We start from the raw sequence: 27,257 nt of genomic DNA, 5'->3' as shown, positions 1-27,257 counted from the left end.
GCGAAGAACTGACTCATTTGGAAAGATCCTGATGCTGGGAAAGATTGAAGGTGGGAGGAGAAGGGGACGACAGAGGATGAGATGGTTTGATGGCATCACCAACTCAATGGACATGAGTTTGAGTAACCTCCGTGAGTTGGTGATGGACAGGGAGGTCTGGCATGCTGCAGTCCATGGGGTCGCAAAGAGTCAGACACGACTGAGTGACTGAACTGAATTGATCCTTTCTCCATTGTGTACTCTTGTCACCTTGATTGAAAATCAGGTGATCATATATGCATGGTTTCATTTCTGCATATCTATTCTGCTCCACTGGTAAATTACCAAAAGTATTCAAATGTATATTAATCAACCTATTTAGAAAGAATTCAGACAAGATTTTTCATAACTACAGATGCAATTACTGATAATCCCTACAATGACCGCATGATGACAAAAATGAAAGAGATGGAAAGCTCACCACTGCTACGTTCTGGGTCAGTCTGTAGATCTTTGTTTAAAATCTTCCCTGACATCATTATAGACCTGCTAGTTGAAAGATTTCTTGATGAAACATTTCTTGATGCTTCAACACTATAAGTATCTCCTCACCAAAAGGACAGAGTGCCTTTTTTGAACCTCCAGTGTTTGTGCTTGGCATTTATCTCAGGATGCTATACTCAGATAGCCATCTAAATTAGGGCTGGTTTGTTTTTCCCTTGGAAGGAAAGTTATGACCAACCTAGATAGCATATTCAAAAGCAGAGACATTACTTTGCCAACAAAGGTCCGTCTAGTCAAGGCTATGGTTTTTCCAGTGGTCATGTACGGATGTGAGAGTTGGACTGTGAGAAAGCTGAGCGCCAAAGAATTGATGCTTTTGAACTGTGGTGTTGGAGAAGACTCTTGAGAGTCCCTTGGACTGCAAGGAGATCCAACCAGTCCATTCTAAAGGAGATCAGTCCTGGGTGTTCATTGGAAGGACTCATGCTAAAGCTGAAACTCCAATACTTTGGCCACCTCATGCGAAGAGTTGACTCATTGGAAAAGACTCTGATGCTGGGAGGGATTGGGGGCAGGAGAAAAAGGGGATGACAGAGGATGAGATGGCTGGATGGCATCACCGACTAGATGGACATGAATTTGAGTGAACTCCGGGAGTTGGTGATGGACAGGGAGGCCTGGCACGTTGTGATTCATGGGGTCGCAAAGAGTCGGACATGACTGAGCGACTCAACTGAACTGAACTGACTGAAGCTACAAGTATATACAAAGATTGTGATCAAAAGTTTGGCTTTTTCTGAGGGAAAAAACAATCAAGGGAAAAAAGTAACTGAAAACATACAGCAACAAGAATAGAAGTAAAGATTCTTTATAGAGAGACAAAGTTTTACTTAAGACTCTAGATCTTTAGATAGTTGCACACAATCTTTAAATCTAATGCACAAAATGTGCTGCCAAAGCCTCCTAGGAATAATAATATACTTGTCACTCAAAGGTTATTTAAAAAATCACTTTCCTTTGTACTGCACCCAAGAAGAATAACTGGTACAGTACAATATGTGTATCATTTAGTCTTTTTTTTTTTTCTTTTCTTTTTTTTTTTTTAATCCTCCGCCTCTTGTTTTGCAGACTTCTCCGCGCCACTGCAACTTGACGAGCCGGGTCACAGACCACACCCCTCCATTCAGTCTTAACTACCTTTTATTGTTATTATTTTTTTAAGGGATTTTAAACACACTGTTTACAAAAAATTGGAACCAAGGCCTTAAACTTACTTTCAAAATTTTTTGACATACAATTCATCATTTAAAAATCCTATTCTTTCATTCAACATGTTTACATTGTGTATCTACTATGAATGTCTCCGCTATTAGACACTGAAATCTTTCTCTATGAAAATTTAAAAAGAATTATTTTTTAACATCTTCTGAGGTAGATCCTGAAACTTTTTTAGACAGACAAGAAGAGTAAACCATGATGCTCAGAGAAGAAGAGTAAACCATGATGCCTCCATTATTTTCCCATAGCAATTTTCCTTGTTTCTCTATTAAGCCTAATGTCATTTTGTCCCCACTCAGTTACTGTGTTAGAATGTGGGCAACTTGCAATGACTCAATACTAAAAGTATAAGTTAAAACTCTGAGTCAAAGTCAAAGTGTCCTTAACCCAGTTATTACAGTATCAGAAAAGGTGGGAAGTGGGGGAGGTTTCAAAATCATAACATTTTAAAGACAGAAGTTGGCATTATAAACTCAGAACTTAAAAAAGAAATACACTGGAAAATATTTAAATTTTATCTGCATCCTTCTCAAGACATTTGAAATTTATTTAATTAAAGGATTATTCAAACATTTAGAATAAATATTATACAAATGATTTCAGAAAAGGAGCAATGTCAAAGGCCGTACTTGTGTTAATACTGATACCAGAGAAATTACATTCATCAAAATTCCATCTTAACAATTGCATCATGAAAAAAAAAACATATATATGACTAAACAGAAGGATTAAGACTTCTTACCCCATATTTACATTGTCGAGATGTTGCTCCATACTGGAAACGGCATTGTTCATCAGCATCATACACCTGACCTGGGGCCACAGCTGGATAAAGAAAGTCACGCTTGGGAGGCTCATTATCAAGGCAAGTACCACGGCCTGAACTGTTCAACATAAAGGATCAAAGGAGATTAGGTACACTGTGGACTATTTCAATCTCAGTCATGAAACCATGTATTGAGTTATTTATTTTAATAATTGATGCATGAAAAACAATATATTCTACTAATATATAATCATGGCAAAATAGAATAGCTTTATTAAAACTTGAATAAGAGTTCCAATAGTTTTTTCCAGAACTAAGATGCAATAAAAACATCTTACAAAATAATTTAAAAATGTCAGGTTGGCCTTTAAACACTGATTTAAACTAATTTCTGGAGGAATCAAAACAATTTCATACTGCTCTAAGTTTCTTGTTTGTTTTCAGTGAAAACATAACCATATCTGGTAGTGGAATCAAAAACAAAATATGGGGAAAAAACTGGTTGTGATCCTTAAAGACCTAATCTATATACTTCCACCTTGGGTAGAACAAATAGATGGTGTGGTAAAACATGTCCAAAGGTTCTTGAAATATTTCAATAACAAATGGGCTGAATGACAGATGAGGCCAAGATCCAAAGTTCTCTTCTCAAGTATATTAAAAGTGTTTAGTCTCTCAAAAATTTCATATTTCATCTAGGATCATCAGAATTGGAAAAGAGAATGTTCTCTTCTCTATAATTTCTGCTTTTCAAAGTATGCTTCATTCAAACATAATATTTAATTCAGTGGAACAAATAACATAAAGATTGCCAAAAGTCAGACAGAATATCTTAGTTTAAAGAGCTTTATACTTTGCTAAATATAATTGTTCTTTTTATTTAGTCAGTGTGCATAAAATAGGACAGATGCTTTTTTACTTTCATTTCACATGTGAATAAGTTAGAATTTTTAAAGAATTCCTATGCCAACATTTAAAAATTTTTTCCAACATTCCTGTCAATTGTGCCAGCACTTCTGTTTTTTTTTCCAAATCTTTTCCATCCACTTTGCCAAAGGAAAATAATTTTACAAGTAGAAGTTCCTCAACTATTATTTAGGACAGTACAAATTTTCATTTATAGGTAAGCAAGAAAAAAACATGCATAATAATAAACTTCATATTCACTTCAAATTTTATCATTCTTATAATGTGAAAGTAAATGTTATATACTAATATATATTTGCATAGAAGCAAATAAATAACTCCCAAAAACTGAACCATGCTATTCATAAGGTGATAGATTCAAAGACCCCTTTTTCTTTCATTTATGCCTCTTGGTTAATTTTTTTTTTGTTTTGCTTTTTTGATTAATTTTTAAACAATAATGATATTTAGATGGAATATTAAATGTAGTACCAAATAGATAGATGTTATTATTGGCTATTATAATCGTTTCATTTGTCACTGCTCTAGGTGTCTAACTAATAGAGAAATTTTTTCACCCAGCTATCCATATTTTATGACAGAATGCTTTTTATTTTCTGTTCACAATGCTTTTAGAAATTGACATACACTAAGAAAGACCATTTCCAGATGAATTTTAAAAATAGTAAGTTCTTTTTATTATATAAAATAGCTTCACATGAGTATGCAAATTTTAGCCAAATAAAATTCTACTAGTAAATTCAAAATTTATATTAAGGTTAATGATAAAGAGGTCAATGTGAAAGTATAACAAAAGAAGAATTTATGAGGTAATTCCATTAGTAGTTTTATTTCCTAATTTTTTCCTAAAATATAAATTTCATCTCTATCTACAACAAACTATAAAAGTCTCTCTGAAAGGAGCTAAATATGTAATAAAAATAAAATATCAAGCTAAGTTCTATATAAATTAATGGAAAATTTTTAAACACTGACTTAAGTACGGGATCCTACAGATATTAAATATTTGCCAATAGCATAACAAGGAAAGTATAAGATATATTCACTTAAGTGGCACCAACTCAAAATCCATTAAAAAAATAGTATACATAATTATTTTTAATTAACCTAAAAACTTAAGAGAAAGAAGTATGTGGACCCCCCAAACATTTACAAACAGGATAACCTGAGGAAAAAAATAAAACGTGGAAAAAAATTCTTTCCTGATAGCTAACAGAACTGGATTAACCTAGGAAGAAACAATAATTACTTCATTTAAAGTTCTTGTTCCCAGGTATTAATGGTCTACAAATCATGGCTGGTGGGCTTTCCTAGTAGCTCAGCTGGTAAAGAATCCGCCTGCAGGAAACCCCGGTTCAATCCCTGGGTTGGAAAGATCCCCTGGAGAAGGGAAAGGCTACCCACTCCAGTATTCCTACCTGGAGTCCATGAGGTCACAAACAGTCGGACACGACTGAGTGACTTTCACTTTTTCTTTTCACTTTCAATCCTGGTTGGCATTCTTTAAAAACTACCAAATCAGATGACTGTTACAGGAGCCTCCAGACAATGAAGAATGCCATGTAGTGTGGTCCCCTGTGGGAAAATCTTTCTGAGAAAGTCTACCCCAAAAGTGATTTGTGTTTCAATTGCTTTGTATTGATGTGGTCTAGTTAGTCATCTAGACATGTGTCATCTCTTTCCTATATATATATATATATATTTTTTTTTTTTTTTTGTAGAAGAAACACCGTATAAAATACAAGTGAAAAAAATAACAGACTTTTAAATAATAAACATGTATTTAGGAATACAGCATCAACAAAAATCTTTTAAAATGGATTTGGCTATAGTTGTACAAAATATCAATGCTTGCAAGTTTAGTGTTTTACCTACTAGTATTGGCTCTAGGATAGCAAGTGTAGGATATCTGCAAGCTTGATTTAAACTATTTCTACATTTTGGGTAGAAAATGTACCACATATTTTCCTTCTAGTAATGATAAATATTATATACAGTAAAACCTTGACTGAAGTATTTGAGGGGTAAGATAGTCTTCATACTTTAATTCTTAACTTAGGGTTAAGCTACAAAAACAGTTTTTACATGATGTTACTAAAATCTGTCTGTTACTTTTTGGTTATTTTCAAGTAAGTTAAACCTATAAACAGTAGGTATTAATTAACTCTTTAGTCGCTCAAGCTGTGTCTGACTCTTAAGAGACCCTGCAGCCTGCCAGGCTCCTCTGTCCACTGGATTTCACAGGCAAGATTACTGGAGTGGGTTGCCATTTCCTTCTTCCAGGGATCTTTCCCAGGGATTGTGCCTGCATCTCTTGCACTGGCAGACAAATTCTTTAGCCCTGAGCCACCAGGGAAGCCCTTAGAAGATAATTATTCTGGATATTTTCATGCCTCTGTGCCATCAATTGCCATTATGAAATATCACAGATATAAGTATAGAAAGAAGATAGAGGACATGAACCTGAGAGATGTACATTTAACTCTAAGAAGTGTTCTCTTTGTTTTTGTCCCCTTAGGAAATTTCCAAGTGCTCAATCACAACTCTCTTTGTCTCCCAAAGAATTAATGATTTTTTTCTGTGTAATTCAAATTTCTAATGCCCACATATTACATTTTCATTCTCCAAATAAATAAAAGGTATAAAATCTGAATCTACAGGGAAGAGGATGCAATTAATGATTTTTAAAATAATTATTTTTGCCTGATTTTTAAAATAATAATTTCTTTGGTGTTGTCAGTAATTATTCATCTCTCAATTTATTCATCTGACAGTTCTTGAATTCTACATAAAAGGAGTCATTTTGTAGGTTTTCTTTTATGAATTTATCCTTCTGCTCAATACTATGAATGTGAGACACATCCATGTTGAGCTGTGCAATTGTAAGCTATTCATTTATATTGTTCTTTGATATTCCATTTAAGACTATGTCACTTCTATTAACAAGTGTTTAAATTATTTCTAATTTCTAGAAATTGCAAATTATGCTGACATAAATCATTTTGTATTGTCTTCTGGTATAAATGATTTTCTTAAAAATATTAGATATGAGTTAATTACATATATTTTATAGTTGTTTTAACAAAAAGAAGCTATGAGTAATTTTTACTAATCTAAGCTTACAATTAATCAATATAATCATATATTCTTATGATACTGAGCCTGTTATTTATGCTATTTTAAAATTAATAGTAGTAATATTATATATAAATTTTCTTGAATTTTCTCATAAAATGCCACTTTTAAGCATAACGAGCTTGTGCCCTAGTGTCATATGTGAATTTTTTCATTCAGAAAACATAAACCTCACTCACTAATAAATGAAATGAAGAACATTGTATGTTCCACCTATAAGATGTTATTACAACTTACTATTGCTTGGGACAAGATATACTTGTCCTGAGCAAAACTGTATACTCCATAAAAGCAGAAGTATGATTAGTTCCCTAGCAGCACATATTTCACAACTAAAAGTCTAATCCTGGTTAATATCTATAGCAATATAGGTAATTATTGAACTAATACACTCCACTTTTGTTTATGCTTCTAAGACAAGGCAAAAAATATGTATTAGTTTGAGAACATGCTTTTTCCCTAATTATGAAACTCTTAGTAAATCAAAGTATATTTACAGTTCCAGAAATCCTTACAGAATGAGAGCAGAGTCATATTTTATGTATTCCACTTCTAATTTAGAGAAGTCTTATTTACAGAGTTCAAAAATTAGCTTTGAATATAGGAACATGAACCAGATTTGTGTCTTCAATTAAAATGTACAGATTCTTATGTAAAATATGGTGTTTTGGCTTTGTTTCCAGAACACATGAAAACATAATTGTAATTTTAGATTTATTTTTCAGTTAAACAATTACACTATAAAGTACAGATCTTCAGCCTATAATAGTGGGTTAATCTAAGAAATAGATCTTTCAATATAACCCTGATTATATCTTAACAGTTTCTTAACAACAACAACAAAAAGTTAACAGATAATATAACATCTACCTTTTCCTATAAAGTTGTGCTAACACACGTAAATTAAGCAAAAATGAATTAGGTGTCTCATCTATGGCAAGTCAAGTGTCTTACCTACTACATTTTCATAAACTGCTCTACCAATCTTCACAAAACTAACAATATATTACCTTTAAAATGAATTACTCTAAGACCTTTATCTCTTGCCCTCTATAGGACTAGGATACTTGAATACAACTGAACTTGAGGCTTCCAATATGCAAACACTATGCTAATCATGTTTACTAAGTTATGCTCTTTTTCTCCATATGTAATTATGACTTATCAAAGATATTTATGGGTTAGAGTGAAGTCCCCAAAATATGTCAGATAAATGGAAGGAGGAGAAATTTGTTTTGCTCAGCTGTTTTTTGGCTCCACATAAAAAAGAGGTCCCATCTATAAAAGTTGTTTTCTGTCTAATAGACTACTGATAGTGACATTCAAAAGTAATTGCTCTAGAAGAATTGTTAAGTGCCTTACTTGTCCTGTTCATCTTATATCACTTCTCTTGCAGCTCTACCTTTCTTTCTAGTTCATCTTCAACCATAATATTGCTTCTCTTTTTTTCAGCTTCCATCTTTTCTGTGAAAATATTTAATTTGGAACTGTAGGAAATTTTGCTACGGATCTCTGACAGTTCAAACAATATAACAGACTTTAATTTAAATAGAGCAAGAGTTGATTCACAGAGGCCCCAGGATTTTTGAGGACTATAGGAAATTACTCTGTACTACCACTAAGTGGTGGAAAATGTATGAAAAACTGGCCTCAATTACTTCTGGCTGCCTTCTACTGCCTGGTAAATTAGCCCATAGACATCAATGAATGTGAGCCATAATACCAGGTTCATCTTCTCTAGTTTCTAAATAAATAAATAAATGAATAAATAAATAAATAAGTCCCGCAGGCAGATAGGAAGGACACTACCTGCAAAGCCGTCGTCGAAAACATCAGAAGCTGGCATAACACGTCCATTTTAACGGTAATGGGTTCTTTATTATTTAATCAGGACGGCTTCTGGGCGATTCATGAACCACTTATTGAATCACCGAGTTTAAGAAATCTGAAAAAAAATATTGGGAGTTGGTAAACACCATCTCCTGATTGATCAATAGCACCTAGTGTTTCAGAATGACACGAGAGACTTTTTTACTCTATTGGCATTTAAAGGCCATGGAATTGCTTTCAGTTGAACATAGTGAATAGTGAATCTCTATAAATCATAGAAAGCTTATTGTTAAAATCCACCATCATCTTTGGCCTATATAGTCACTAAGTAGAGAAAAGTATGCATTCTGTTGGCAGGGCTGCAATTCCTAAACAATTCATCTTTCAAGATTTCTTTTTCTTGAGAAGAGAAACTAAAATAAAATGTTATGAGTCTTTTTGAGCCAACTATAAAACATAAATGTAACCTCAATCCCTAATCAAAATATCACTGGATTTTTAAAAATATCACACAAAGCTGTTAAAGCAATTAAGTCCCCTGCATTAATAAAGAGGAACAAAGAAATTCAAGAAAGTTACTATTGTATCTTTGTGCTCCAGTGAACTGACCTTTTTAAAGGGCCTTGTGTTTAAAAAACCTTTATTGCTTGGTCAGATTACAATCAGAGTTGTTTAGTTTACTGTTAAAGAGAGGCGGAAGAGATGCCAACTTCTCCCCAAATCCCTACCCATTGTCTTTCACAACTATCTTTTACTAATGCCTTTAACTTTGTGAGCATTCCCATGAGGATGCAACAGAAATATTTTTATAAAATACAGGATAATAAACCCACTAGAACCCTGTCAACACTAATTATGCTTACACATAGAAAATGCAAAGAGGTAATAAGGCTTACATAATGGTTTTTGGATTAATTCTTTCAATTAATTCAGTGGAATGATTTATTGCAACTAGCAATAATTTTACATCTCTCCTCAAACCAGTGGTGATTTCTTAACTGTATTTTATCAGCAATTTAGGGATTCCCTTTTGGAATGTTTTAACAGCCTTAATACAGTTTTAACTACACAGGGTCTGGCAAGAGATCAAAACCAGTCCTTGTATTTAGTATAAAGAGATATTCCTAGCAAATGGGCTGTACAACAGAAACAAGACAGAGGAATGAGAAATGATGTACTTGGGGAAGGAAAAAAAAAAACAAAAAACAAGCAGAGGAAATGCAAAAATGCACAGGAATACTGAGCATTCATACACTTTGTCTTTCTGGAGATAGACACTAAGATTCCATTATAAAAACGTGAGCCAAGTCAAGGGAGAGTTTCCAGATCTGGCTTGATTTCTAGACAGAGTAGATCTTCAACAGTGCTTAAAATTTAGGTTATATGGTCTTATTAAAACATCTCAGAAAATGATATTGCTAGTGCTTTGTGTTAAAAAACTACAAAAAGATGTCAAATTTTCTGTGCTCCTTCACCAAGTTTTGGCACAAGGCAAGTAATATAATTTATCTATTACAAAGATTAAAAATTGTTAGGTTATAGTATAGCTATTCAGAAGAGCTACCTTCTAAAAATACTTCCAATTCCTTCAATTTCATTATCACATTAATTCAAAAGAGTCCATTTTAAACACTTGTCTTTTGATCTTTGAGCAAAGCATTGCTCTCGGTAATTTATTAATAAAATCTCTTGTCTGGGGCTTTTAAAAATATGCAATTATAAGTTTTAAGAATATAATCTGGTTCTTAGCAGATATGAACCAAAATCTTAATAAGTAATGTTACCCTACATAGTGTTAAAAGAAAATGTTGGTCACTCAGTTGTGTCTAACTCTTTGCAACCCATGGACTGTAGCTTGCCAGGCTCCTCTGTCCATGGAATTTTCCAGGTAAGAATACTGGAGTGGATAGCCATTCCCTTCCCTAGGTGATCTTCCCGATCCAGGGATCAAACCCAGGTCTCCCTCCAAATTTCTAAAATGTTACACTATGATCATGTTAAGGTGAACTTTAAACAAAAAATTTCTGTTGCTCTCCTATACTTTGTGTATGACCAACTTTTTCAGAATACTTAACCACTCCTCCTCAGAAAAAAATGGCAGAAAACAGTTAAAGGTAATGATAGAAAAACAGTGCTTAAAACCTCGATATTATTTAATATACCACATCATGAATGTCTATTAAGTGCTTTATATACATTATAGTGTTATGCATAATTATTTACATAACAACTTGATGATATGTGTATCATTACCTAAATTTATTCAATAAATGAAGTCACTGAATATTAGAAGTTTAAGTAACAAACATGAATGACCAAGGTCACACTATTAGAGAGTGAGACCTAAGTCTAACAGTTTCCAAAGGCTAATCTTAAAGTTCTATGCAGGTGAAATATGGAAAAACATCTGCTTTCCTCAACATAGTTACACCTAATTTATAGTCTTCAAATTTAAATAACTGGACTCTTAGAATATACGTTAAAGGACCAGCAAAGGAGTTCTCAAACTGGAGAAAAGATGAGTCATTTAATACATTTTCAAAGACAAATTTTCATTTTCTTATTTTCATTTCCTGGGTGTTTGGTTTTTTGTTGTTGTTGTTTGTTACTATTAGATACTTTGGCATTTCTACAGAACTCAGTTTTTTTTTTTTTTAACCAACAAAATGAAATATGTAATCACTGGATTAAGGCTTGGATTATGCATTACTAAATTATGTAAATCTAAATTCTTTCTGACATTCCTTCCCATTTGTTTAACATTTCTAACTCATATCATCAACCCCTTTTACAGTCTTACTCCAGTTCCTTAATCTGTTTGTGTCCCCCTAATTTAGTCTGTGTTCTATTTGAGTACAAAGAAAAAATTAAAAATTTGCCAGAGTGATATATTAAAGTATTTGGGGAACAGTCTGAAGTATCACTGGGACCTATAAAAGTTACTCATTATGCAGTTTGAAGCACTACATATTAGGCTTCTATCAATGGCTTACTTCTGGAGCAATTCATCATCACTCTCCAGAGGATTACTTACTCTAGAAAGCTGGTGATATAGTCTCGACTGCAGGCAGACCAGGAAAAGGGATTGGTATTTGCAGTAATGTGAGCTGCCATAAGTTTTGCTGCTTCATGACCTTTTGTCCCACAAGAATTTCCAATTCCATCATGGTTCATACCAAAACTGTTTTGACAAGGAAGAAACATAAGAAACATAAAAGAAAAAAATTAGAAAAAAATAAATAAAACAAACCCTCAATATGTTTTTTTTCCTTATTGGATCATTTATTAGCCCTATCAACATATGGCTTCTATCAAGATAGACTAGATTCTCTAAGGAAATATAGGATTAATGTAAAGAGATTAAGGAATAATTCAATGATACAATGTGTTTTTAAATCTGTTTAAATTTATAATATACTCTCAAATGTTATCTCATATGATATAGTCTCTCCTTGAACAGACAGTGGATGTATAATTGACCCATAAAAATCATACAGTTACTAAGTGTTGAAATTGTTAGTAGAACCTACCTAATACCTGCTAGAGTTCAAGCTATTTCATAATGCTGAGTCCAAAACGGAATTATAAAAAGATAGTTATTATCCATAGAGTTTTACGTTATAGGCCAAACATAAAAACTCTTTTTCTTATTAATATGTATAAAGGAGAATTCAATACATTTTGTAATTTATGTTTGTGTGTGTATGTGCTTTCAAACCACCTTTTGAAAAATCTTGATACATTTAAGGATTATGAATATAGTCTATTCTTTACCATGGCCTCTCTGATTTTTTAAAGCTTTACTTTGCCATTTTTTTCCTGTGTCCAATAGCCATGCTGAGTGCTATCACTGTGATCTAAAAACATATCTCAATGATAAATTATAAAATTTTTCTGTAAAGGATCACTGCATATGAATAAAGTTAAGTCTTTCATCACAAGTAGCCAGAAGTTTAGGTGAAATCACTAAAAAATATCCTTGTTGTGTCCACTGTGACATTCTAGTAAGTGCACCATTATATCTGTTCAAGGAAATAAGTAATTTGTGTGACACAAGTAAGAAACAATTAAGAATAGTTGCTGGAGAAAAATTTGGAAAAGTAGTTGAGAACAGATAGTCTCAAGCTAATAAATGTAAGAAAGTATCAACACTTTAGGAAGTGCACAGACTTTAAAGATTTGTCAGTAAGAGCAACTGAAAATTTCTAAGCAGGAGAATATGGAATTGATCCAAATTTTAGAAAAATTATTATAGTAATTCTGTGGTGGAGACAATGGAATGGAAAGAGAATGGAGCCAGGGAACACAGATAAAAGATGATAACCAATTGAGAAATGAGGTAGATCTGAATGAGGGCATGGGACAGAGAAGAGGGATTAGATTTGAGACATGTATGGGAAGGTGAATTCACAAATATAATATAAAAGAGCTATCATTAAGACAGATATGGTGGGACGAGGGAGGAGGAACTAATTATTCAGGTGTAGGGACTAACGTAAGCAAAAGAACAGAATTATAGAGAGCCCTAAATTAAACCACCAAATAACCTTCCAAGAATATTAATACTTAGTCTTGGGTTTGACATCAACACACTCAAGCCAACCTCTTCCAGGAACATAATGATGGAGTATACTGTTTGTTGAATTAGATATACATTTTGTCAAAACATATATAAATTTATAGCTATTGATTTACATTAAAAAGTTCCTTACTGTAAATTTATAATTCAATAAACTTAATACTCCATATTTCTCACAAAGGTTGATGCTATATGATTTTTTTTGGAATAATGACAGCTTTAAAAATATCATTTCTGTTTAGCAGCAGCAGCATACAAATCCCTGAGTTATGTTAAGATAGGTATATGCAGGCACAGATTGCTTAAGAAAATAATTTTTTAAAGATTCCATAATTTCTTATTTATTCTTTTCTATGAAAGCAAAGTTTCTTTTGAAATCATATTTCTCCCACCTTACAACAGAAAAATTTACCTTTCACTCATCATAATTTTGTAATAGTTCATTGCCTCAGGGTATAAAAACATGGGTGTCAAGGAAAGAGACAATTAGAAACAGTGTCAGGACTAAGAAGAATGATTTCAGTGATTGAGTAACATATGTAGTTTCTTGCTTTCATCAAGTTTATAGGACGATATAATCAAATTAACAGCTGATGGGTTGTTAAAAATTTTGATGATAGAGCCCCAAGTTTATGTGTTAACAAATAATTCAAAAGAAGTTTAAAGAACTGACTGATATTTCTATAATAAAATCTCTTCATCTCAACTACTTATGTGATCCAATTTTATCAACATTCACATCTATAGAAAAAAAAATAAAAAAGCTGAATTGGTGCTGAAATCCTGTCTTACTCTAACAGTACAGAGGTAAATACAGTAATTGAAAATATACATTGAAAGATACATCTTCTATTACTTCTTGGTCTTTTGGCTAAGATCAAGTCTAATAAAGATATATTTTCTAAGATAAACTTTATTTTTATATTTAACTATTTATTAAAATTCATAATATATACATATTCTTCTAATCAGTTATTAATAATTGTAATGTAATGAACACATAATCCAGAAAAAAGATTTTTTATGATCACAGGAAATTTTAAAAATGTAATTGTAACTTAAATTTTTTGTTGTAGAGATATTTTATATAATTGAAATACTTTTAAGCATAAAAACATGTTTTTAAAAAATATTAAGAAATATTAAAATATGCATTAGGAATGATATACTGGGAGGGAAAGGAGCAGCAGAAATGCTGAGCTAACGAAGGGGAAAAAAAGATGTAAATTTGACTATAAAAGAAGAACCAAATGGATAAAGAAGCTGTGGTACACATACACAATAGAATATTTCTTAGCCATAAAAAAGAATGACTTTGAGTAAGTTCTAGTGAAGTGGATGAACCTAGAGCCTGTTAAATAAAGTAAGTCAGAAAGAGAAAAACACAAATAGTATATTAATGCATATATATGAAATCTAGAAAATGGCACTGTTGAACCGATTTGCAGGGAAGGAATGGAGACACAGATGTAGAGAATGGCCTTGTGGACACAGTCGGGGACAGGGAGTGTGAGAGGAATGGAGAAAGTGGCATCAACATATGCACACTATCAGGTGTAAGATGGATGGCCTGTGAGAAGTTGTTGTGCAGCACAGGGAGCCCAGTCTGGTGCTCCATGATGACCTGGAGGGATGTGATGGAGGGAGGGGAGGAAGGCCAGGGAGGGAGAGGATGTATGTATAACTATGGCTAATGCATGTTGCTATATGACAGAAACCAATACAACATTGTAAGAATAAGAAACAAAAACCAGAAGAACCTATTAGTGTATTTTCAAAATGCACAATGATAGTTACCAAATTGCTATGGCATTTAGATTCAATCAGGTATATTTAAGGAGGTTTTAACTTTTTACATAGTAATTTTTGCAGTACTCTAGAAATTCTATCCTTTGCAATTAGTTAGACATAACAAATTTTGGACACCCACTGAAAAATAACCAATAGGGTACATAGTTTTTAAAAATTCAGAAGTAAATAAGGGAAAAGATTTGAAAATTGATGAATTCAAGTATCTGAAGAAGTAAATCTTAAATTCTATTTCTACACAGTCTTCATAGTTTCAGGGTCAGGTGCAGATAGCTGTCTTAAGGATCTTGGTTTCAGTTGTCTAGGAGAATGTATACTTTTACAAATTATATTTAAAATGTAAGAAATCCGAGAAATGATATGACTAATGTCAACTGGTTTACTGACAGTGACACAAAGTGAAATGGGACTTTACAATTGCCATTCATGACATCAGCTTCAAAATATCCCTCTAGTACATTGACCAGGCTGGAGTGTGTGTGTGTGTGTGTGTGTGTGTGTGTGTGTGCGCGCAAGCGCCTGTGGTGTGTGTATGTGTGTGTGTATTACAGAAAAGTTCCTTCCTGAAGAAACTCTATCAATGAGGAGTTTGGCAAAAGAAATGAAATTCATTAGTAATTAGAGAAAATAATGAGAGCAAACTTTAAACCATTATATTAGCAAAAATGAGAATGTTACCTAGGACTAAATATTGCAATGGTATAGAGAAACTGAGATCTTAGTATAGAACAGTTAAAGTGTGGTAGGGCAGCTGTTCCATAGGGCAATTCAGCAGTACTTTGATTAAATAGAAGAAACATTAAGACCCAGCAATTCTATTCTTAGAGAGATATTCCAGAAATATTCCTAAAAGGAATATGTATGAGGATGTTAGTGACAGAACTATTTACAATAGCAAGGAGTTGAAGACAATATAGGTGCTTGTCACTGGGGAATGGATAAGTAAACTGAAAACTAAGCAGAAGTTGGAAGTAACAAACAAGATAGACGTCTACACATAAATATAGGTGGATCTTAGAAACACTGAAAAATTGAGCAAAGGAACAAGGTCTATACCAGTATATCATACAAACAAAAATTACATACATATTATCAAATAACAAAGAAAGGCCAAGGAACTGTTCAGAGAGTTAAAGACTAAAGAGACATGAGCAAATGCAACAGAAACTAGACTGGAAGAGGGAAAGGTTAAAAAAAGCACTGCTGAGACAACTGAGGAAATTTGAATATGGATTACATATCAGATAATAATAGTGTATAAATGTTAAAACTAACTTGATAATCATACTGTGGTTATGTAAGAGATTGTTTTTTCTTCTTAGGAAAGGTACTGAAATATTTAGCGATAGGGGCATGTCTTCAACTTATTTTCAGATAGTACAGAAAAAAATACACGTACATATACAAAAAGAGAAAGAAATGTTGCAAAATATTAATAATTAAAAAATATGACTCAAGGACATATGGGAACTCTTTCTACTATATCATTTTCTCCATAACTTTGCAAACATTTCAAACTTAAAAAGTTAAAAAATAAACAGACATATATAAAACAATCTGCAATATTTTGCAAGGATACAGATGATTTCAAATATGCTAAGTCACTTCAGTCATGTCTGACTGTTTGTGATCCCATGGACCGTAGTCTACCAGGCTCTTCTGTCCATGGGGATTCTCCAGGCAACAATACTGGAGCAGGTTGCCATTCCATTCTCCAGGGTATCTTCCCGACCCAGGGATCCAACCCTCATCCTTTATGCTTCCTGCACTGGGAGGTGTTCTTTACCACTAGTGCCACCTGGGGAGCCCAAATATAGGTATCAAATTTATTAAAGGAAAGAGGGAAGAAATGGGAGTGAAAACGGGAATACGGAAATACACATTTACATATATTAAAACAGGGCTTCCCTGGTAGCTCAGCTGATAAAGAATCTGCCTGCAATACAGGAGACCCCAGTTCGATTCCTGGGTTGGGAAGTTCCCCTGGAGAAAGGATAGGCTACTCATTTCAGTATTCTTGGGCTTCCTTCGTGGCTCAGATGGTTAAGAATCCAGCTGCAATGTGAGAGACATGGGTTCGATTCCTGGGTTGGAAAGATGCCCTAGAGGAGGGCATGGCAACCCACTTCAGTATTCCTGCCTAGAATCCCCATGGACAGAGGAGCCTGGTAGGCTATAGTCCATGGGGTTGCAAAGAGTTGGATACAACTGAGTAACTAAGCACAACACATATTAAAACAAGAAGGGTTCTTGCTGGGACTGATAATGATGATGTGCCAAGATCTAAGGAAAGATAGATAAATAGATATAAAATAAACTCAGCTCCGTGTTCTTGAGGTAAATAATAATTTAAAAAAAAAAAAAAAGGAGAGTTAGTGAACCTGGTGCCCACTCCACTGAAAGAATAGTGATAGGAAGAGAACATTATCATGGTTGGTTTTATGTGTTTAATAAAATACTTCAGATTAGGTAATGATTGTCATTTGTTTGACAGAGAGAGATAAAGACACATAGAGGTAGAGAGAGAGAAATGAGAGAGACGCTCTTGTAATTTCCCACATTTTGTTGAGTATGATAAGTCTGCAAGGCTTGTTCTTAACCCAGGCCCCAGGACATTCCTCAGAATAACTTTGAGAAATGAGGTTACATCTCCCTGGACAAATAGCAGGTTTACTTATTACTTGTCATAAAAGTATTGGGCTTCCCAGGTGGCCCTAGTGGTAAAGAACCTGTCTGCCAGTGTAGGAGACAAGAGACTCAGGTTTAATCCCTGGGTTGGGAAGATCCCCTGGAGAAAGAAATGGCAACCTACTCCAGTATTTTCTTGCCTGGAGAATCCCAAGGACAGAGGAGCCTGGCTACAGTCCATAGGGTTGCAAAGAGTTGGACATGACTGAAGCAACTTAGCTCACATAAAAGTATTAGATTCCCCAAGCTCACTGTTTCTCAGTTTTGATATAAACCCACTACTTGTGTGGCATTTATCTGAGGCCATACTGTGCTGCCCATGTGTGATTTTGGGTTCCTTCCAAAAGGAAACAAAATAAATATGCTAATGCTTATACTACTTGCTGTGCTTAAGTGCCTGATCCAGAAACTCATGCCTTTTGCTAGCATCCATACAACAGTAATAAGCTAACTTACTGGCTGATAAGTAAGGCAAAAACAAATCGCCAATCCAATGATAGAGGCTTGTACTTGATTAGGATAACATCGTTAGGAAACAGAAACCCACTCCAGTGTTCTTGCCTAGGAAATTCCACAGACAGAGGAGGCTGGTGGGCTACAGGCCATAGGGTTGCAAAGAGTCACACGACTCAGTGACTAATAACAAGGATAGCATAGCCAATTATGGAAAGCTAAGCTAAGTAATCTTGATGCTGGGAGGGATTGGGGGCAGGAGGAAAAGGGGACGACAGAGGATGAGATGGCTGGATGGCATCACCGACTCAACGGACGTGAGTTTGAGTGAACTCCGGGAGATGGTGATGGACAGGGAGGCCTGGTGTGCTGCGATTCATGGGGTCGCAAAGAGTTGGACATGACTGAGTGACTGAACTGACAAGTAATCCTGAAACCAAAGTACTCCAAAATTATTATTCTTAACTTTTCAGAAAATTAAGTACAAAATCTATTTAAAAAAAGTAGGCTTTTTGCTTCCTTTCTTTCCCAGGAAATAAATTGTTTGATGAACATTTTCAGCTCAACCTCCCCCAGGCGATACAAATGAAAGACTAGGAATTTCCTTTCTCATATCTTAGTACTTCTGATTGTATCTCAAAAGTTTAAAGGACACTTATTTCTACACTGCGAGTAAAAAGTTTTCCCTTTTCCTCTAATATATCACTCAAAAGCAATAAAAAAATGGGAAAAAAGAAACATAAACTCCACATTCAATGAAAAGTAGAAAACTTGTAAAACCATAAACCACCATGACATAATGTATGTGGAAGGATGACTAAAGACAGAAAAATCAAACAGCAATGAAGAAAGACACACAGAGGGGACAGTAATAATTGATCTAAGCTAAAACGAGTAGAGCATGTTCTCCAAAGTTAAGTGCAACAACCTGAGGGACAGAACCAACAATACTTTCTTATAAACAGCTGGAATAAGGGTGCAAACTGTTGGAATATACACCCTTATTCTAGTTGTCAGAAGAGTAGATGGGGCTGACTGGGGAGTAAGTCAAACCATATTTGTAGGAATCAGTCCATCAGTGAGAAAAGGTGAAAGAGAGATTCTATCTTGCCAGTAGTTATCAAAAAAAAAAAAAAAAAATACAGGGTTAAAGAATTTCAGTCGTGCAACACTGTATATCATTAATACATTTCTGTTGACAAAGTAGCTCTGGTCCCTCTGCAACATAACCTTCTACAAGTAGTTCATCCAGAAAAATCAAACTCATTCAAAGATGTGTGGTTCAAAAGGAAAAAAGAAGTGTGTCTACAAATATATTAAATATTTAAAAGAAAAAAAAGAATAGGAAAGTACAAAGAGAAGATGAAGGACATCTGGCAGAAAAAAATATTGCTACAGAAAAGATAAAAATTGGACACATATGAACCCAAACTTAACAAAGCCATCATTTCAGAAAAATAAGAATTCAACATAGAGATACAAGTAATCAGGGAAGATATGGTAAGACAAGAGATGAAAACATGAACTGTCAGAGGGAATAAATGGAGGAGGGGGAGAATAAAACTATTACAAGAAAAAGGCCATGCTGAGGTAGCAAAAAGAAAAACAGGCAACTGCTAAAAATATTCCTCACAGAAGTAAAAAGAGCAGAGTTTAAAAGGATCAAAGTAAAAGAATCCAATACATGTATCACTATTATTCCCAAAGAGAAGAATCAAAATAATAAACACTAAGAAAAGTGATTTAAAAGTACAAGAAAACTTTCAAGAAATAAAAATGGCTCAAATCTCATCAAATGTGAATTATTCTACATCCTAGGAAAAACTGACACAGGTGCATCCACACTACATCACATCCTAGTAAAATTACTGGACATCAAAAATGAAATATATTTGGGGCAACACAGGGCAAAAGATCAAATTACCTGTAATAGTAAAATAATCAGATTAACCTCAGATTTCTCCATGGTGACATTTAACACAAGCGCACAATAGGAAAAGTGCCTAGGAAAAGTCTTGCATCCAGCCAAACTGAGTATAAAGTCATTTTGAATAAGACCGCAAGAAACAGAGGTCTTATGAATTATTCTTATAACAACTGCTTCAAGATAAACTTCAGCTTTGTTTAAAAATAATGTAAAGGTGTGATGGTTTATTGACTCTGAGTTTTATAGCAGGCAATATATACAACGCATGTGAAATTAGTCACCAGTCAGATTAACTCCCTTATCATATTTCTTAATCATATTTTCTTGTTTGTTGTTTTATTTTTCTGGAGAAGTTAATTTTATTCTCTTATGTTCATAATATATGATATGAGGGAATAAAACATACATTATACATAAATTATAAAGCAAACATCCATGATATCTCCACCGAATTTAAGAAACACACATTTTCAGAATAATAAGAACTTGTCTCCTGTACTCACCTTAACAGTTATATCCTTCTTTTTACCCTGAGAGAGAACCACTATCCTGACTTCTGGGGTAATCATTCCCTATGCAACTCTAAACAATATATGTTAACTTTGCCTGGCTTTGAAATCTATACAAGTGGAATCACAGTGCACATATTCTTTTATAACTTGCTTCTTTTATTCAACAATCTGTTAGAAAGCATCATCTTGGCTGAGCTGTCTAGCTACACACACCATTCATTTTCACTGCTATATAGATTTCCACTGTAAATACACCATTTAATTATCCATTCAGTGATGAAGAATTTGCTGTAGTTCCTGATATGGGGCTACTATGGACAATGCTGCTATGAGGATTCTTAAATATCCTGGTCACATATGTAAGAATATCTCTACAACAGCTTCTTAAATTTTTGGTATCCTTTACACTCTTAAAATTATCAATGACCCCAAAGACCTTTTGTTTATGAGGTTGTGTGTAGTGATATTTATTATAATAAAAATTAAAACTGAGAAAAATTTTAAAGTTATTAATTCATTTTAATAATTAAATGATTAGATTCATTAATAACTCAATACATGCTAACATAAATAACCACTTTAATTTTAAAAATCTTCTAAAACAGAAGAATGTCACAGAGAATAATAGCATTTTTTAATTATATTTTTGTTAATCTCTTTAGTATTTGGCTTATTAGAAGACAACTGGATTCACATATTTGATTCTTCATTCAATCTATTGTAGTCTTTTGGTTTGGTGAAGTATATGATGAAAATTTGGCCTTACATTAACATATAGTTAGAAAAGGAAAGAGTATTTTCATTAGTCCTTTCAGATAATGGTAGTGTTTTTTGATTCTACAATAAAACTTGACAACTAGAAATTTCTTAAAAAGTTTAGTTGCAATGCAGATTCTGAAACCGTTATCAATGATCTCTTTGTATCCTGTTTCATCAATTATCACCAATCGCACTGGAAAAGTCTTTAAGTATTAGGAAGCTGTCAGGCTCACAGTGACAGAACTTTTATTAAATTTGAATTTTCGCTCAAAAATGTTCAAATTTTATCATTGGCAATAAACAGGATTGGTTGTTTTCCTTGAATAGTAAGCTCTTTTGTTCATTTTTCAAGTGAATTTCCGCTAACCACCCATAGTTTTTCATTTGTTCTTTTAAATAAAAATTGTGTTCCAGGAAAAAGCAGCTAGTTCATCTCAAACAACTGCACAAGCGCTTTTCATTACAACAACCAACAGACCAAGACATGAAGCAAAAGGAGGTTTACATACTTCCCATTTTGTGAAACAGATGATTTGTTAAAAGACATGCACTTAAGGGTCATGATTTAATAAAATTAATAATTCTTCTGCTTCATCAAAGATATTTTTAAGTGAAACTGGAGTGATGGTAACAAATACAATGACTATTAGTATGGTTGCCTAGATTCAAGCTAAAGTGCCAGTACATACTCAACACTGTTTTTGTACAATCAGAGGAAACAAAAAAAAAAGTCTTAGTATTATCATGAAAGAAAAAAAGAATACAAAAAAAAGAGGGAGTTAGAAGATGTTCTTGACACAATCGAGAGTTGGAAAACTGACCAAGGAAAAGAGGAAAAGAGACAGTGATAAAAAGACATGTTCCTTCAAGAGAGAAGACTGTTTTCATTATCAATGTATCCATAATACATTATATATTTGGTAAATATAGCAGCTGCTCAGTAAATCTCTGGAATCAAATAAATTGTACATCAATGAGAGAGTACATACTGATCAACTGTGAACCATAACAGACATAATTTGTGAAGTATCATACATTTATACATCCCTTGATGGTGAATAATATACTGAAAGTACGTACTATCATATAAGCAGTAATAAATGGGCTAGAGGGCAGGTTTCAGGTCAAAATAAATGGCATCATCCGTCAGAGACAAGGTGATTGCTATATAGAGACCAAGAGATATGCAATAAAGGTTACTCATTAAGTTTCTGTAACTGAGGAGTCTATCGTACATATTAATCTATTGTTATACATGCTTTTCTCAAATGTAAGTACATAGTTTTCTATGCAAATGATATTTTTTCATTTGAAACTATATTTAAACTTCCCCTTTCTATGATAGACAGATACAAAGAGATATATCTTAGGAAAGAATGTCTTATGTTTTAAGATATATACAAGGCAGCTCATTTGTGGTTACATTTTATGTCATTTCACCATATATTATATGACCATTTAACAGTGCAAAAGTAATACAACGTGTGTGTGTGTGTGCGCATGCGCTCAATCCTGTCTGATTTTTTGTGACCCTACAGACTCTAGCCCACCAGACTCCTCTGTCCATGGAATTTTCTAGGCAAGAATATTGGAGGCTGCCATTCCTACTGGCAGGCTGCCATTTCCTACTCCAGGGCATCTTCTCAACCCAGGGATCAAACATGCATCTCTTGTAACACAAAATAACAATTTACTTTTGATTCTGGTACACAATTAATACTGGTTCTTTTGGAAGATTTGTAAAAATGAAAAAGCGTAAATACAGACTGCTGAGTAAAAATTTAATACGCATTGTCAGGATTTCTTCTAAAAATCAAAACAGATGTTTTCAAACCTAACAGAAAATCTATATAGCTAAGGAAAATCTTAAAATGCTTAATTCAATTTTTTGTCTAAGCAGTTAATTTTGCCATGTTGCTAATATATTAACATCATTGTTCTTTTTAGAAAACCATGGTACTTTAAACTCTGCTTTTCATTTTATTAAATATAAATTCTCCACTAAAATAAGTAGATGACTACTTAGTTCTTCAAAAATATAACACATTTACAACTACAAAAAGAATAGTTTCCTAACATTTTCAATATGATTAAATTTCTCTTCAGAAAGTGATGAAATAATTATAGTCTAAATTGTGACAATTATAAAATCTCAAAACTACATCTTCTCATTGTAGCAGAAAAATACAAAGGCACAAAGGGACATCTTTCTTTACAATTATTTTCCATTTATTCTCTTTGATCTGTTCTTAGTCATAACTGATCTTGGCTACGAATCACTTGTTATAAAAAAGCAAAGATGAAATTTAAGGGATGTATTCAGAAACTTCTCTACCCACATCTGGCAAACATTTTTAGATTTAACAGCTACCCACTAGGATAGCTATTACCATTTGTTCATGTGTTTTCTAAAACAGAGTTTGGAATTCACTTCTACTTTTGGGCTTTATATACAATTTACTAAACTAAGTGAACTCAAGATTCTGAACTTATTTAGGAAGATATTTAACAAGCGAGGTACCTAGAAGAATCTAGGACCTAGACTCTTTCCACATGTGTAGAAAGCAATGTTCACATTTAGTATAAACATTTCTGAGTTGAAAGTTAGATTTCTAAAGCCAATGATATCACTATAATGCATTTACATCTTTTCTACTTCTACTTCACACTCTTTTCCTGTCATTAACTGCAAAGAAGCTAGGGGTCAGAGGAAACAAGCTATCTGAGACATACTAAGATCTGGGGCAAGGTGTGTCCATGTACGTGCATTTGTTTGTGTGCATGTGCAGTGAAAGGTAGGGAAGACAGAAAACCATGGCAAAGATAGGGAAGGCAGCTGAAACAAGGAAACCTCTGTTGTTATAATCTTCCATGTACTATGAGCGAAATGTAACTGAATTCGTTTATGGCAGCTGAAATTTATGTCAACCGATTAGTACAATCGTGTCTGCCTACAAATTCATTCTTTGTTTTTCTTGCAAAATGAAAAGAGTGCCTTATCAAAGTTCTTAAAGTTGACAGTGACTGAATTCTACTTCAGTAGGTTTAATATTTATATAACACTATTCCGTCCTGTAATTCTAGACATTTAATTCAGTAATTATTTTCTTAAAAAATCTTAATGTTACTATCATTGTTTTAGCTATTATTGGGAGTATGTCTGCATATGTGACGGCCTATATATTAAAATACATATTGTATTAATATATATAACACACACACATATATATATATATATATGTATGTGTACATATGTGCATGTATGCATATGTAGACAGGCAGTTAACATAATTTTGGCTTCTTCCTAGCCCTGACAGTTATGGAGTAGTATTTTAATAATAATAGCAATATGTTCTAATTTGAAATATATAAAAATTTTATAGTAGATTTATAAAATCTAATACAAATAGGAAGAAACAGGTATATTATACCATACATGGTATTACTAGTTTAGGTAAATAACAATGGCACCATACAGCTCTAGAGTTTAATCAACTGACAGAGTAAAATGTTTGTCATCTTCCATTGAAAAAAATATTTCCATGTTAGAAAAAAAATAAGTTCATTGCTTTTCCCAAAGGGTGTAAAACCTTAAAGGAACCACAACATTCATTTTAGAGTTAGACCTTGTAATATGAACATTTATCATTCAATCATTCATTCATTCATTAACAATTATTGACAGAATGCCTATTACCTCACATTAAAGTACTATTTACCTCAGTCCCTATTACCCAATACATCATGTCTGGCTTTAAATAAACAATGGCAAGTCATGCTGAAACACAGTCAAAATGGAAAAAATAATCATCAAAACTAGACTCAGATATTATACAAATTTTGGAACTAACAGAATGGGAATTAAAGATAATTATAATTAATATTTAAGGGCTCTAATGAAAAAAGTAGCCAATATAGAAGAAAAGATAGGTAACAGGCAGAAAGATGAAACTCTAAAAAAAAAAATCAAAAGAAAATCTAGAAACCAAAACCAGTGTAATAGACATGTAGAATTCCTTTGATGATCTCATAAGTAGACCAGACTAACTGAGGAAATAATCAGTGAGCCTGATGACAGCTCAATAGAACCTGCCAAAATTGAAATACAGAGAGAAAAAAGAATGAAAAAGATGCCCCCCCCCAAAACAGAATAAAACATCCATGAACTCTGGAACAATATCTGAAGGTATTACATGTATGTAATGTAAATACCAGAAATAGAATAAAGAAAGACTACAGTCGAATAAATGTTTGAAGTAATGACCAAGCATTTTCCAAAATGAGCTGATACCAACAACAGACTCAGGAAGTTCAAAGACTATCAAACAGGATAAATATTTTTAAAAAATCGATATCTACTTATATTGACTCAAATTGAAGAAGACAAAAGACACAAAATCTTAAAAGAAGTATCTTGTAGAGTACAAGGATAAGAATAGCAGCGATTTTTCATCAGACATCATGCAAATTCTATATCCAGTAAAATTATTCTTCAAAAGCTCTGAAGGATAAATACTTTCTCAAACAAAAACTGAAGGAAGCTATTATCAGTAGACCTGTACTGAAAGAAATGTTAAAAGAAGTGCTTCAGGGAAAAGGAAAATTAAATAAATTAATTAATTAAAAATAAATATATATATAAATTTTATATAAAATTTTTATGCTAAAACTCAAGAGAAACCATTAAAATTTTTAAAGGAACCATAATTGATAAGCTATGAGAAGAGTTAAATTGAAACCATGTAAAATGCTCAATTAAAACCAGAGAAAGGAGAAAAAGATAAGGAAAAGAAACAAACTGCAACGAAGAGAAAAGTTACAAAAATAGTAGATATTAATTCAACTATACTGATAATCACTTTAAATATAAATGGTTTAAATACATCAATTAAAAGAGAGAAACTATCACGATGAATAAAGATATAAGAACCAATTATATACTGAATTTAAGAAATCCACTATAAATATAAAGACCCAGTGAAGCTAAAGGGATGGACATACACAAAAACCTTGCTCACATGAATCAAGAGAAAACTGGGGCAGCTATATTAATTTTAGACAAAGAACACTTCAGAAAGGAGAAATTCTCAGGATAAAAATATTAAATAATAATTTAGAGATCATTTCTCTAAGGAGACAAAAAACTTAACAAGAATGTATGCATTTAACAATAGTGTCAAACATTTGAGTCAAAACTGATACAATTTGAGTCCCAACTGATACAAAAGTATAGGGAAACACACAAATCCATCACTATAATTGGAGACTTAAACATCCCTTTCCCAACAATTGATAGATCAAACAGGAATAAAAAATCAGTAAGGATACAGTTGACCTGAACAGCACTATCAACTGGATCCAAAGAAGAGACATACACAGGGCCAACAAGTACTTGAAAAGATGCTCACATCACTAATCACCTGGGAAAATCAAAACCACAATGAGATATAATTTTACATCTGTTAGAATGGCTAACAAGAGATTACAAGTACTGGCAAGGATGTGGAGAAAAGGGAACTACTTCACACTGTTGGTGAGAATGTAAACTGGTATAGCCACTATGGAGAATAGTATTAAGTTTTCTCAAAAAAATTGAAAACAGAACTATCATATGATCCAGCCATCCCACTTCTGGATATGTAGTCAAAAGAAATAAAATCACTATTGCAAATAGATACCTAAACTCTCATCTTCATTGGAGTATTACTCACAATAGCCATATGAAAGCATACCAAGTATCCACCAATGAATGAATGGATAAAGGAAATGTGATACACATCCCCTCTCACACAGTGGAATATTATTCAGTCATTAAAAAGGAAATTCTGCCATTCCCTTCTGTACAGCAAAAGAAACAATCAACAAAATAAAAGGGACTCTATGAAAGGAAGAAAATATTTGCAACATGGATGAAACTTGGGGCATTATGATAAGTGAAATAAGTCAGATAAAGACAAATACTGTTTGATCTCATGATATATGTGGAATCTAAAAAAGCTGAACTCATATAGAGTAGACTGGTGATTGTCAGGGGATTGGGGTCTGGGAGAAATGGGAAGATGTTGTTCAAAGTGTACAAACTTCCAGTTATGAGATGAATAAGTTCTGGGG

The 27,257-nt window shown here is 33.2% G+C and overlaps 1 protein-coding gene across 4 annotated transcripts in view; it reads right to left on the bottom strand.

Annotated features, from left to right (window-relative positions):
- ADAMTS6 (ADAM metallopeptidase with thrombospondin type 1 motif 6) overlaps positions 1-27,257 on the bottom strand; it is a 302,396-nt gene that overhangs the window by 160,342 nt on the left and 114,797 nt on the right. For all 4 annotated transcript variants that reach the window (XR_011562416.1, XR_011562415.1, XR_011562417.1 and 1 more), the window contains exons 9-10: positions 11,454-11,600; positions 2,504-2,645 (exon numbers count right to left, since the gene is read on the bottom strand). Coding sequence is in view for 1 of the 4 variants with exons in the window: in XM_070774612.1 (XP_070630713.1) it covers positions 2,504-2,645; positions 11,454-11,600 (289 nt within the window). In the remaining 3 variants the exon portion in view is untranslated. The remainder of the gene's footprint in view (positions 1-2,503; positions 2,646-11,453; positions 11,601-27,257) is intronic.

Source organism: Bos indicus, chromosome 20, assembly GCF_029378745.1.
Source record: "Bos indicus isolate NIAB-ARS_2022 breed Sahiwal x Tharparkar chromosome 20, NIAB-ARS_B.indTharparkar_mat_pri_1.0, whole genome shotgun sequence".
In the NCBI taxonomy this organism is placed as follows: Eukaryota; Metazoa; Chordata; class Mammalia; order Artiodactyla; family Bovidae; genus Bos; species Bos indicus.
This window is presented reverse-complemented; position numbering and strand designations above follow the sequence as displayed.